This window comes from Teleopsis dalmanni, chromosome X (assembly GCF_002237135.1).
Source record: "Teleopsis dalmanni isolate 2A chromosome X, ASM223713v2, whole genome shotgun sequence".
NCBI lineage: Eukaryota > Metazoa > Arthropoda > Insecta > Diptera > Diopsidae > Teleopsis > Teleopsis dalmanni.
In genome coordinates, this window is record NC_051848.1 from 32,562,513 (window position 1) to 32,577,657 (window position 15,145).

The 15,145-nt window shown below is 28.9% G+C and overlaps 2 protein-coding genes across 2 annotated transcripts in view; both read left to right on the forward strand.

The window, feature by feature from the left end:
- The first annotated feature begins 3,120 nt into the window (after positions 1–3,120).
- Positions 3,121–4,517, forward strand: LOC119688011 (intraflagellar transport protein 46 homolog). The gene is made up of 2 exons (XM_038102615.1): positions 3,121–3,285; positions 3,344–4,517. Exons 1-2 carry the CDS (start codon positions 3,121–3,123, stop codon positions 4,382–4,384), a joined length of 1,206 nt encoding a protein of 401 aa, XP_037958543.1. The 3' UTR covers positions 4,385–4,517.
- A 9,544-nt stretch (positions 4,518–14,061) lies between these two features.
- LOC119688013 overlaps positions 14,062–15,145 on the forward strand; it is a 130,944-nt gene continuing 129,860 nt past the window's right edge. The window contains exon 1 of the mRNA XM_038102618.1: positions 14,062–14,215. The gene's annotated coding sequence lies outside the window, so the exon portion shown is untranslated. The remainder of the gene's footprint in view (positions 14,216–15,145) is intronic.

Here is a 15,145-nt window from a genome sequence, read left to right on the forward strand (position 1 = left end):
ATATTGAACTGTTATATTAAATTATATTATTATATTATATAAAAATTTATATTTGAAATTTTTAAAACTTTAAAATTTTTGAATTTTAATTCGTGTGTCATTATAGTTAACCGCTGGATTTTCATTTATTACTTTCATTTATTGTCATGCACTGCACTAATGTCTTTAAAATGGTTGTTGTATTAACAAAGACCGTATTTACTCGGTCTTTAATCTTTATTAAATACGGTTTTTGCAAAGAACCAAAAGCTACGACCGTAATAATACGATCTTTGACAAATAATTTATGTACAGTACGAAAATGAATAAAAAAAAATTTTATTTATCATTTATTTTTATTTATTCAGAAAGTAACTCGGGCCTTAACTGAAATAAAATTTCCATGACACTCATGAAGGTAAATAGTTTAGACCAATGAGAGTCGTAGCAAAAAACTTGCATCATTTATGCGATCCCAAAGATGTTGTAAGCGTTCTCGCAGAAAAGGGGCTTAAAATTGTCAGTGCGCTCAACAAACTACAATTTAAAACCAAGAAACCTCTGGACATGTTAATTTTAACCTTTGAGTTTACTGAAAATACTAACAAAATTCATGAAATTAAAGGGATCCTTAACACGATTGTAGAGTTCCAGACAACAACTGTTGCTGTTGAAGAGAGTGGGTCCAAAATCCTAATAACGTCCATTTACAGTTCGCCGAGACATAATATAAAATATGAACAATACATACATATATATACTGAATTTAGACAAACATAAACCTGTGATTGATAGTGATTTTAATGCAAAAAATGTTCAATATGGGTCGAGACTAAATACCATAAAGGTATTTGTGCAATTGCTTAAAGCATGTTAGGCGAAATCAGGTTATGATATCGTCTCCAGTTGGTCTCTAACGTTCTAGCAAACTGCTACAAACAAATTAACAGATGTCATTGATTTTATCATTATAAATAAAATTCAAAAGTTAAAACTGGACTCGACTTAAATTCTGACCATTCACCAATATTACTTACTTATGGATGTAACATTCGATCTATGCAACCAAAACCGACATTAACGAACCGTCTAATAGATTGGAAATATTTTAAGGCTCAGATAAATGAAAATATCGACTTATCTAGCAAAATACGAAACATTGATGACCTAGGGAGCGAAATGCATAACTTTACGAGCTTAATTTAAGAATCGGCATGGCGCTGTACATCTCTACAAAATAGCAAGCCATTTGATAAGATGCAATCACGTTAAAATATCTCACGAGCTTGACATATGACAGTAAAACTAATTATACTCTCTGAAAAGCTATGCAAAGATATGACAGACCGACTTCCTATAATCCTCTCTTAAGAGAAGATAGAAATTAATGAGTAAAAATCAACATTGAAAAGGTAAATGTACTGGCTAAATATCTAAGCAAGACCTTCAGTCAAGAAGAAACTCAGCGCATAGAGCCAATTAAGAACCCAGATGATGAAACTATTCCGCTGATGAAAAATAAGGAAGTAACTGCAGAAATCAAGAAGCTAAAGTAAAAATAATCACCAGTAAAATAAAAACTAGTCCCAATCTATTGAAAAATTGCTGAAGCGGTGGTGATTCTTAAACCAGATAAGCATTAGCACTCTCCAGCTTTGTATAGACCAATCCCGCTCCTGCCAGCCGTTGGAAAATTATTTGAAAAGCTCATTTGTAAAAGTCTCGAAAAAATCGTTTGCCAAAGGAATCTTATGCCAAATCATCAGTTTTGATGTCGTAAAAAACACTCTACAATTGAGCAAGTACACAGAGTTACGCATGAAATCGAAAAGACCTTAGAAAACAAGGATACTGTGTTACTGTGTTTCTTGATATCTCAAACATGACACGTATTCACAATTATATCCCATAAATGCCGGGGTCCCTCAGGGAAGTATATTAGTTTTTAAATCCAATATGCTTAGATTCAGTAGCTATTTCCTTATTTTCAGAGTATTTTGGGAGGAAGAGCTTCGCTCTTAATTTTAAACATAACATTACATTGATTACACAAATAGCGGGTTATAATCAGTAGATGCGCCATCTGTTGGTATTCATTTAAAAATGTATAACTTTAAAAGGTAATATCTTGAAAACTAAGGTATGTTAACATTTAGTTTAGCGAAAAACGTTGTTCAAAGTAGTTCTCTTTATTAAAATCCGTTTTGAAAATTTGGAATGAATATATCTAAAAAAATTGACTTTATTTCTAAACCTATAGTATTTAAAAAGGTTATTGAACTTTTTTAATACTAAATTTAAAGATATTAAATAGGTGAAAAAGTAAGATCGGTTAGAGATTGGTTTTTGACTGAACTTTTATGCATGTTATCCATCCTTCACTTATGGTTTTTTTCATTAATTTTCGTTAGTTTAAAGAGTCACCTTCCATATCTCTGTGACATTGTTCAAAAAAATCTGGTATGAATATATGTATAGATTCTATTTATTTTGTTGGTAAGCTTGTATTCATCGATATTCATTATTTCTTGAAAGCAACTTGATACTAATATAGATAAATATTATTCGCCTAATGTGTAGGATACACATCTCCTATTATCATAAACAATGTGTCACAATGTGACGGTTTGAGATGCTAGTGTGTTCGTAATTAGCGAAATTGTTTTCAATAGCAGGAAGCCTTTCCTTCAGCAGAGACAATAAACAACAAAAATCTGGCAATGTCCATAAAATATCTGAATACCACAGAAGGTGACAACGCTAAGGGTAAGCAAAATAATTGTATCCAAGGAAACCGAAGCTTACCAAACAAAAGCTGACAGTCAACAAACGCAACAAGGGTAAAAAATAAAGTATAAAAATAGGCAAACCTAAATGAAAGGAACATAACTTCACTTTCCGTATAAGACATAAAATTACAGGAAGAGCTGTAGTGTTCCAAACGATTGTAAGAAATATACTTTTGCATCTATAGTCAAGTAACAAAAGTATAAATACAGCGTAAATTTTACCAACAAGAGTCTCGACAAAAAAATTGTAAACTCATAAGAAAAGTCGACAAACGCCCATTTTGGGATTAAGTTGACGTGGACACAGCTGGAAAGACAATACACAATACACAGTGTAGTGAAACATATTTCAATGAACTTTTATGACGAAGAAATAACCATCAGAGGTCCCGACTCAAAGCATTTGAGTAATGTGAAAGTGGAGAGGCTGCCTAGCCGTGGTGCAAGTGACGTGAGCAATGTGGCAGATCCAGGAAGTAGCCTTACACATAAGAATCGTCCCAGTCAAAGGAATATCGTGAGTTAAACAAGTACTTATAAACACTATGTACTCTAAGTTTATGTTTCTTTTGTAGTTAAAATTAAATTCCACTGAGGAAGACGATGGATTGCTTCAAGACATAATTGATCATGACGATGAAGATGAAGATGATGATGATGAAGATGACAGCGATATACAGCAAGCTAAAGCATTGCCACTTAGAAATAGCGGTCAGTTGAAACGACGTAGCGCGACACAGCGTCCAAAAAATCGTCCAGGTAGTACACGTTCCAATGGAGCTATGAATTTACCAACAGCGAAAGCTTTAGAATTGGACTCTGATCGCTCGGATACTGAATCTGATGATATTGACTTAACACACCAGAAACAACATCAACAACGTAGTAATTCTATTGGTGCACATCATGCTATAGGCGAATTAGCCCAACTCTCCATCACACCGGATAAATGGAAAAATCTTGATGTACCTCAAGAGTTAAAGGAACTTTTTCCATATATTCTAAAATATACACCACAAAGCATTGAAACACACTATCTCTTGCAACCTTTCATACCAGAGTATGTGCCTGCAGTTGGCGATGTCGACGCATTTCTAAAAGTAACAGTACCTACTCTACCACAACCCCATCGTCTACAGGAAATCAATGAACATTTAAGTAGATTAGGTTTACATTTTCTGGATGAACCTTCCGGTGAACAAAGTGAGCCTAGCTTACTTAATATGAAACTACGTTCGATGTTGACTGGTAGTGGCGTAAATCCACGTTCGACTTCTGCTACACTCATACCTACGGCGAAATCATCTAAGGATATTGATAAGTGGATAGCTGAAGTAGAACAGGTGCACATGACACAGTCTGTGTACGATGCGCAACCACGTAAAGATATCGAATTATTACAATTGGATTGGCCGCGGAATTATGCCGACGCAGCAGCAATAATACAGAGCGGTTATCAACGCTGTGCGAATAGTGAAATCAGTTTGGATGAATATATATGCTTGCTTTGCCAACATTTTGGTGTTGAAGGTGCCTCAGAAACTCAAATCGATTATATTTTAAACGTACATACATTATTCGCATTGTATTTAGTTGCCAATCAGGCTTGGGACTAAGTCAACACACCAACGAATATTATGTATTAGTACTGTGTTCACACTTACAATAAACGAACTTGATTAACATAATTTTATGGGGATTTTGCCAAGTTAATTGCCATGCTGTGAACGTAGTGTTAAACTCATTCTATTTTTTAAACCCCTATAATCTAAATTTAAAAGCTTGTTGAATTCTTGAGTGTTTACAAAGATTAAAAAGCTAAAATATAAATAAGTACATATTCACAGATTTCTATATTAAAGAACAAGACACCGGCATTTTTTTATTTAAAAAATTTTAGTAGCGATTTCGTGTCTGAAGTATATAGTATCCAGCGGACAGACACGTAGCCAGAGGAGGGGTTTGAGTTGCTGCAGTTTCAAGTTAGTCGAAGGACTATAATTGCTCATATTTATTTATTAATTAATTTAACATGAGTAAAGATAAATAAGAAAATAAGTATGAAATAAAAATATATCAATAAGATAAAATATTTGAGTTTGTCTAAAAGCCCACTTCAAAGAACAATTCTGGATAGGGGAATATAAGGGGAATATCAGGGGAATATAATATAAAATCAAAAAATTAAATTTAATGCATAAATTTAAAAAAGTTTTTTATACTGAAATATTTGATCACAAATCCTTTCTATTAAATTATTAAAACAATACAAAATTAAATTATCAAAAATTCTTCTACCAGCCTTATTTACGGACAGACGGAAAAGCTGTTCCTATAACCTACAACCTATACATGATTTATTATAGCATTTAATAAAACTGTCATATGAGTAATGCCATATTTAAGATTACAAGGCTCTAGAAAGCTGAAAAACACAATTTACTTAGTGCTAGTTAAGAGCATTTATTTAGATTTATGCATGGATCCATCGGGAATTTTGTAATAAAAACACCATCCAGCTGATGGTGAAATACACCCATACAAGTGCAAATTAAATTACTTACAATCCAACACAACAATTTATAAAGAAGATTTTTTAGTGATTGTTTTAACTACCGGCGCCGACTTTGTGGCAAACATTACCCCAAATCCTTCAGCCTCAACTCTGTTTAAGTTAATTGAATAGAAGAGTACCTTCAGAAGATATTTCACACGTGGTCAGGATACCCTCGACATTCTTCAAGTAGACCCATCCCAACCATGCTGCTCGACGCCATAAGCCCCAACAATTGCTTGCCAACTATCTTGAAGAAGAGCTTCTTCTTCATCCACACATTCTGCTTAACAACCGGGGTTACTATGATCACGAGCATATAGTTTACACTTAGCTAGATGCCTCCGCAAATTTGTGTTAAATCCACCCCTTTCACATATAAACCCATCTCCTCCTAAATGAATACAGTCATATTTTTTTTGGGTTTGATTTGGCTTGCTAAATATTAAGCCTAACTGTTCTCCTCTCTGCTCTTGAGTACTGGAATCGGGTTGCATCCTCTGCTGTCTTCCACAACCATTCCTAAGCGGTGGGTGTAGTCGGTTCAAGTCTCACACTGTGGCTTTGGATGATTTCCACTTATGGAAAAAAAAAACACAAATGAGGTAATTTTGTTTAATTAATGAGCGAAATGAGAAAACAAATCGTAAATAAGTGGTGGCTTTTAATGTTAAGTGTTCTTCAGAAGTCATTGGGTCATTGCAAACATTCAGACTTATTTTATAGATAAAGAATTCAGATTATTATTGATAAAGAGCTATATAGTATGATGTATTGCGATGAGAATCTAAACTGAGGTCCTATTTAAGATTGCTGCTAAAAATATTATTTTGTACTCATTAAAATATTGTCTTTCAATGCAGTTCTTAGAACTATTACATTCATTCTTTAAGACTATGATAAGATGTTTCAGGATATACAAATGTATAATCTTACTCTTCAAATTAAACCCTAAAGAAAATCATTGGTTTGTAGTTGATATGATTTACTAATCGTAATGTTTAATCGTAAGATTATGAAAATCCTACTTAATAACCTAAATATGTCTATAACAATTATAATTCTAAGTAAAAAAATTGTAAGCGATTTTTTAATACATTTCTGCAAAAAGTATTTAACATTTAGAAAATTCAAAACCAATTTTTCGAAAATTACAAAATCCTAACTGTTTAGTATAGTTTAAAATATGTTTATATTAGGACCTATTATTATTTGCATAGTAGCCTTAATTTTTTCTTTCAGAGTTGTGAAAAAACAGCATAAAGTCTGGATGAAACAAATTGGCATCACTTTTAAAATATTTCAAATGCTTTTTTTCACATATGTCTTATGTTATGTTGTGTATGAAATATAAAAATTGTAAACACTAATAATTAATTAATTTAATTAAAATAAAACAAAATGAATATTAAAATGACAATGGAATGCATTTTTATCTTATATATTCAAACTATTTTTTAATTAATTTATGTATTTAAATTTATTAGTAGATTATATTAGATTAGATTTTAAGATGGGTTGAGAACTTGTCACGACGTCACTGCAACCTTTGAGGATTTGTGACATACCCACTTCAATTCTATATACGAATAGCAGTTAAGAACGTCATTCAATCCTTTGGAGAGATGTTGCCTAATTCCGTTATAAGTGGATAGGCAGTGGATAAGTAGTCTGAGTCTGGCAAGACTATCACAGTGACACAGAATGTGTTCTGCTGCTTCCTCTTCTTCGCAACAAGGTTCGATAGATACTTATTAACTCCGCAGTGCCCAGTGAGAAACTCTGTGACAAGTCGGATACCACTTTTGTTCAGCGTAAGTAGTTCCCTAGTTCTGGCTTTTGATCGATACGGCATGGATTCTATGGCTTGTCTGCAGGCAATTGTATTATTCCAATCAGCCTGAGCTGCTCTTTCCAGCCACTCATTAATTTAAAGTTTGAAAAGGCTTTATAAAGGACTGCAGAATGGTTGTGGTCCAATACCCAATACTATACGAGGCCGCCCCTTTTCTGAGTAGTTCATCTGCGTTTTCGTTTCCTTCAAACCTGCTGTGCCCTGGGATCCATATTAAGTGAACTCTGTTCTTTCAGCAAGGTCTTTGAGAAGTAGAAGGCATTCCCACATTAATAGAATTTATTAGTAAATTAAATGCACATATGCAACATATTTCCAGTGAACACTAACAAAAGTCTGATTTTTGAATTTGGCAGCACTCAAATTTAAGGCGTACAATTTTTTGGGAGTAAAACTTAATACTAAAGATTTTAAAAGTATTGTTGTTGCTTCAGATATATTCTTTCATAAGTCGCGAGTATTTTTTTACTACTCTGAAAAAAAAAATTACGCCTAGTACTGAAGTATGGAGTTCAAAATTCTAGCACTTAATTTACTTAGTGCTGTTTAAGAACACTAAATTAATTTATGTGTATGCCAATAGATTTATACTAAATTTATATTAAAAACACCCCCGACTGAAGCTGAAATACACCCATATAAGTGCAACATAAATTTTTAGAAGAAAGTATGTCTCAATAAAATAAATTATATATAGAATAAATTATAATTTCCTTATATTTATATTAATGCTTTAATTAATATTTTTATAGTTCTCATTTTGTTCAATTGTCGTTCTCTATAAATAAAAGTAATGAAAATAAAATAAGTGTGTTTTTAATATAACATATTCTATTTACTTACCTTCAAATCCACTTCAGTGTCTTCAGAAACAGCTAGAAAAATTCAATCCTTGGATTTCAAGTGTGTTTTTACAGTAAAGTAATGAAAATTATAGTTGATAAAATGTAATTTGTATACATGTGCTCTATTAGATTTTAGCATTTTGTAAATAGAGATTTTGAAGGTGCTGCCAAAAATATTATTTTATTCTCGTTTTTGTGGTATGTCAAAGAATGCTGTTGGAACTTTATACACTTTATCCAGGTTTTACTGAATGTTTCAAGTTCTGTGTCTAATCTTACCTTTTTACTGAAGTCTTGAAAAAATCGTCTGTTTGTAGTCAAACCGATTTATTAATACTGGTCAGTCATGGATGAGATTGGTGCTTGCCTGGAATGCTTGTTGTGCCTTGAATTGTAAGTTTATTATCAATAAATTCTAATATATCTAGATAACCAGCAAAGCACATAGTAGTAGTCAGAAAAGTTAAAATTTTCTAGAAGTCTCTTAGAGAATTTTTTTAGAAAGTGGTATTCTGATTAGCGTTTGACTATCTGCATTCAGATATGTAACTTTTTTTAATTTTTAATGAAGATAACATAGTACAACCCTAAATTTTGATTTTGGGATCAATAACTTTATGTGGAATTTTGACTCTTGGGTTTGTTTCTGAGTGTACAGATAGAGATACGACAGCTTGTATTACCATATGGTATATAGTATGTATGATGCAGCGTAGTTGCATTGAATACTGCAGTTTTTTGATTAAATTATGTAAAGAGATATGTTGTACCACAAATAATTATCTAAACATTGGAGTGGTTACGTTAGATTTGATTAAGAAGTTTGATCGCACACACTTTTATAGTGGATGTTACAGTAGAGTTACTTATGCAGTGTCACACGTTCTACGTATTTATAATAAGTATGAAAACGTACTGTAAAGCAATTTCCTTTTTTTTTTAGAGAAAACTAGAATTTATTTTGCATTTTTTTTCGATATATACAATCACAACTTTTTTAGATCGATATTAAACCCTTTCTGCATCTCAGGTCTTTGTCTATGGCAATCTGTATTAAATCAGCGAAAGTGTCATCATATCAAATGTAGTTCAAAGTAAAAGAGAATTTTTTTTTAAATACGACTTATAGTAATTGTTTCTATTGTCCATTTTACGCTATAATAAGGTAGATCTTTCATTGACGTATTATCAAAATTTTATGACATTTAACCAAATAGATGTGGAGTTAGATATCCTTTCGAAAAAGTCGAATAACAGTAGATATGTATTGTACACTTCATATAAGAAATAACTGATTTGTTGTACATAGGAAAAAAATATATAACTCGAAAAGAAATAAGTTTGAATACTCTTTATTTATATAGTTTTGAACACATCAATTATTTAATAAACATATTTTAAATTATTATTTTTAGTACTCATTCATATTCACAAATGAAAGTTCTTTTTCGACAACTTAAACTGATCGTAGGCATGGTCGGTGCTTTTAATAAACGATTAATTTGCAGATATCCAATATCTTTAATAGCATATATAGCTTGTATGGTCTCCGAAATTTCTGTGGTACGCATTACCATCCTTATTAGTATCGTTCAGAGGACCGTTTAGCAAGAATATAAAACTCTTTCTATGGGGAAAGCAAAAGTTTAGCTACAAAAAAATTGCAACATTTTTATTAATACGAATAAACGATTAGGTGGTTAACCACCGCTGCACTACAATCTATATTAGCAATCACGATAGTTGTTTTGATACTTTTATATAAATATTTAAAAAAAATATTTACAATGAGATTTTTTTCGAACAGTACTGAACTACAACAATAAAAATTTATTTTATATTATTTTAATTAATTGAATTTTTGGCTGACCATAAAGCTGTTCGGAAAATTGCCAAATACCTATCATCAGTGGTCTTAGAAATAATTCCTGTATTTAATTATTCGTAAATAATTATTTTTGAGATTACAAGTACCAGGAATCAAACTCGGGTCCTGCCAAATGTGAAGCTCAGAATTAGCGCACCTTAACCAACTGACCTAAAGCCGTACTTGACTTTTTATGTTCGCTAATTTCTCTGGAGTTTTTTGTTATGAAAGTTTTATTAACAAATTTACTTATATTAGAACGAATAAAATAAAATATTTATGTTTTATATTCTATATACAATATTTATTTATAAAATATTAAAGTATTTAAATATAAATAAATATTTAAGTATTTATTTAAATTTAATTACTATATTCAGTTTCGATGCATATTTTCATCAAAAACATTTTTGCTACTTTTTAATAATTTCTTATAGTGGCAACACTGTTTGCTTATTGTATTGACATTATTGCATCAACAAAAAACATTATCCATTACGAAAAAAATGTAAACAAACTCATTTTGTGATAAAAACAAAAACAATTTTGGCATAAAATGTTGATAAGCAAGTGAAAAGTTGCAAAGAATAAGAGAACATGTTGCTATACCGACAATAAGACACATAAGTGAGTGTTGCTGTGTTTGTTGGTATATAAGGGGAGTAGTATCTTATTGCTATTAAAAACTTTACTGTGCTATTCTATATAAATAATTAATTTATGTTCTTTTATTTATTAGTAATTTTTATTATTTAATAAATTTTTTTATTTTATATTTATATATATATTTATTTGTTCTAGTTAAGTGATCAAGAAACCATTGGTTACATCAAAAATATGGATATTTACGTGGGAAAAACTTGCTAAAAATTTAATTAATATAGCATAACACACAGAAGTATTCAGCACTTTATAGTATATGACTTATTCGCCACTCTAACTATTCTTGATAAAAAATTCGCAATTCTTTATTACGATGATTCAATAACGTGAATCAACTTCCTCTTTCTGTATTCATTTTTGGAAGTTATAAAATCAAAAATAAATCCGGAATATACTATATAGTATATATATAGTATACCTGGAATATACATATAATATTCAATACAATTATTGTAATAAGAAATTTAATACTATTATAATTATAGAGAGGTTTTAAAAAGAAATGAACTACAACCACAAAAATTGGTTTCATATAATTTTAATTAATTAAATTTTTGGCTCACCATACAGCTTTTTGGAGTGTTGCCAAATATCTATTACAAATGCTCTTAGAATTATATCTTATATTTTAAGATTCATACCCTGTCAAATTTAAAGCTCAGAGTCAACGTTTATCACTATAAAACTATAAGAAAATTTTAGAAAATAAAGAAAGCTAAGAATAAAGAAGACCTCGGAACATATGTTATATTATACAGAGTACTGAATTCTCATTAAGTCGGTTAAAATGTTTCTGGGTTCTACAATTTGGGATAGTATGGGGTTTTTCAGAAACGCAGCTTTATGTGCTCCTCCACTTTACAAAAAGTGTTGACTTTCTAAGATATCATGCATAAAGTTTATGCTCCATCTGTTATAATTAGAAACGAATAAGTTTATAATATATGTAGCTTGTAGCGAAAGAGCTCAACTTAATCTAAACTGTTTATATTATATGTCGCCCACTTCAATTGAATATGATGTTATAGTACATATACGATAGTGCATATGTACTATTATAGTACTATAGTACGATAGTGTGTCGCAATTAACTGAATAAATGTGCAGTAATAAGTTTCGTTTTTTTTACAAAATCTGTACCAAATTCACAAAAAGAATTTACTAATGAAGTTCGATTATTGTAAGTGTAAACAGTAGTAATATGTTTAATATTAATTTTAAAATAGTGATGCATTATTGCAGCATTATGTTATATTTATATTATTATTAACTAAACATCATATTTGGATATTGTTGATTTGCCATCATTAGTGATGTTTCTTCAAATGTGCTTACTTAGGTTTATTTATATCGAAAAGTTTTATTGAATTGAAATGAATGGTATAATATAATTTATATTATTATTGACTTTTTTTTTTATTTTTTGTGATGATGAGGTGGAATACTTTATGCACCGTCAGACCGACCGTCGTCGCAATGGTGTGTCCGACTCCCTACCATTAATATGTAGTATACGGATTAAAACATCCCTTCTTCTGCGAGACTTATATCCCCACTTTCGCATTACTTTGAGAAGGGTCTCTTTTATATTGGCATTTTAAGCTATGCTCTTGGAATTTTCAAACTGTGTCCACTAGTCCACTTTTTCACTGCCATATAATATCTGTTTCCTCTTTCTAGGTCTAATTTCTTCGTTTTGAGGACTTAAATCACATATGACTTCAACGTTCGCCAGCTTTCTGGGTTCAGTCTCAATTTTTCTACTTTATTTTCGGGATTTGTTTTTCCAATCTGAGCAATTATCACTTTTCTAAATGTGAGCTACCTATTACAGTAAAATAAGGTATGCTCTGCGTCAACTAATTATTAGCTTATAATCATTAATATTTATCTAAAAATTTCTGAAATTTCAAGATTGTCTTCATTAGCGATTTTTAGCCAAAAGTGTTTAGGTCTAATTTTTAAAAATACGTTCTTATAGTCAATTTTGCAGTCATAATTGATATTGAGATAATATCAATTTTAGTAGGAGCTAAGTCACTTCAATAAGTGCTATTTATTATTTTATTTTTTTGTGTGTTATTTCTGCTTGTTAAATGGTATATACATGTAGTTTCAATTTATTTAAATATTAAATTTATTTCTAATTAAGTCTATTTAATTTTAAATTAAATTAGTATATATTTATTTAAATATTTATGTAGTTTCTTCATAATTAAATTATAATTAAGATCCTACATACATACATATATATGCTTAAATATTATTTAGGCAGTGTACGAGTTCGAGTAAATTGATGGTAAATTGATGGTAAATTGAGGGAAATAGTAAATTATGTCTGTATGGCAGCGAATGTTGGTATTTACCAGAATTTCGAGTAGGAGAAAATTAGATAAAAATTATGTAAATTAGGTGTTACCATTGTGAAAATTTTATAAGATGATTAAATAAAAAAAATAATGCAATAAATAAATAAAGAAATATTTATATAGGTGTAGTGCAAAAAAATTTCAATTTACTTTATCTCAATTTCCTCGAACTCACACACGGCCTTAAATAGGGATTGAAAAATTTTTTTCACAAAATCAATCAACATTATAAAACCAAAGAGATGTTGTCCATAATGGGATCAGCCATTATATAATAAATTACTGTTATTATTTTGTGGCGATTTCATTGTTATTAGTAAACCACAATTCTTTTTAAAAGAAATATAACTAATTAATTAATATATAATATAACTATATAAATATAACTATATAAATATAACTATATAAATATAACTAATTAATTAATTAATTTTAAAAAATATAATTAATTAATTTGAAATATTGCATATCAATGTAAAATTTTTTTTAATCTGCAGTTTTTTTTTCTTAAATACATGCAGTTTATTAATATTGAACATTTATTTAATAGTAATAATAAAAATAATAACAACAATAATAATAATACTAATTTAAATTAAATTAAAAAATTTATTTTTAAATATTAAATTTAAATTAAAATAAAGCGCTTATAGGATTATGAAAATTCAAATTTTGCTACCTTTTACTACTATTGATGCTATTGGCCACCCTGAAATGTTGCCGTGCAACATTACACTTGTTTACGTTGGTTCAGCATGAGCACAAACCAACGGAGAGACGAAATCATTCCGCTTTTGTTTTTCGAAGCGTTAGTTGCGTTGCGTGATTGTTTTCGTTCGGCAAAAGTTCAAATCTTGCGTGTGCGAGCGTTTATTTACCAGTTAAATAATTTAAATAATTATTTTAAAAAGTTTTTGGTGTTCAAATATTGAATTAATTATACAGAATAATCTTACCTTATATATAATATAAGAAGAATTATTATTAAATTAATTAGATGTTGTTTATGTGAATAATAAAAAGTGTTTTTTTTTCGAAAAAAAAACCTCAAAATTTGTTACAAAATTTTATTTAGAAAATTTTATTAATGTATGTTTATTGTTTTTAATAACAACAAAAAAAACAACAACAAAAAGAGTTCTTAAATAAATATAATTGAATTTAACGTTACAGAATTATTTGAATTTGAATCTGTTGTGTTTATTACTTTCGTGAAAAATAAAATAAAACATATTCACCTCTACATAAATATTTGCTGATATTTATTCAAGCTAAGCTTAATCACAGGACTTTGGTAAGTTAATTTGGGCTCATTTTTCGAAGCAAATTTTCGAAAAGCTTGACTTGTAAATTCTAAGTCAGTGCGGCGTTTAAAAGTTGAGAATATGATTTCAAAAGTGTGATATTCATTATTATTTTATTTTAATATTATAATACATATATATATATATATATATATAATATATATATATTATATTATTATTATGTATATAAATAATACATATATATTATATTATTATATTTTGGATTAAAATATTTTTATATGTTATACATCTTTATGTCAGTTTGAATTATCTGTTTAGTTAATATTAGTAAGCCTTGCTTTGCAGACTAACCAATTTTATTCTACTTCTTCATTTAAGAATTTTATATATATATTATTTTATATTGTATATATATATTTTTTATATATAAATTAATTTTTCAGTTAATTTATTTTGTATTTTTGTAGATATTGAAATTAATTCTAAAATGATGAATTTCATATATATATTTATATATATATATATATGTATATATATATATGTATATATATATATTAGTAAAAGTGATCAAAAATAGTAATCAAAAATTTTTATTATAACATTTTTAAGTTCAGTATTTGTAAAATTTATTTTTATTTTATTTTATTTTATTTTGTCTTATTTTTATATATTTGTATTATTTGCAAAATTTATTTTTATTATTATGTATTTATATTTCTATATATAATTATTTTATAATTACTATTTTATTTACCGTGATTATTATTTTATTTGAAGTTTTTAATTTTTTAATAATTAATTTTTTTACAAATAATATTTTCAAAAATTATCTTATTTTTATTTTTGTTATTATTCTGTTATGCATTTATATTAAATAAAATGAATTTATTCTACAATGTTGTTTTTCTAATAATTAATTTCGATTCATCTCAGTTCTATAATGGGATTTTACACAATCC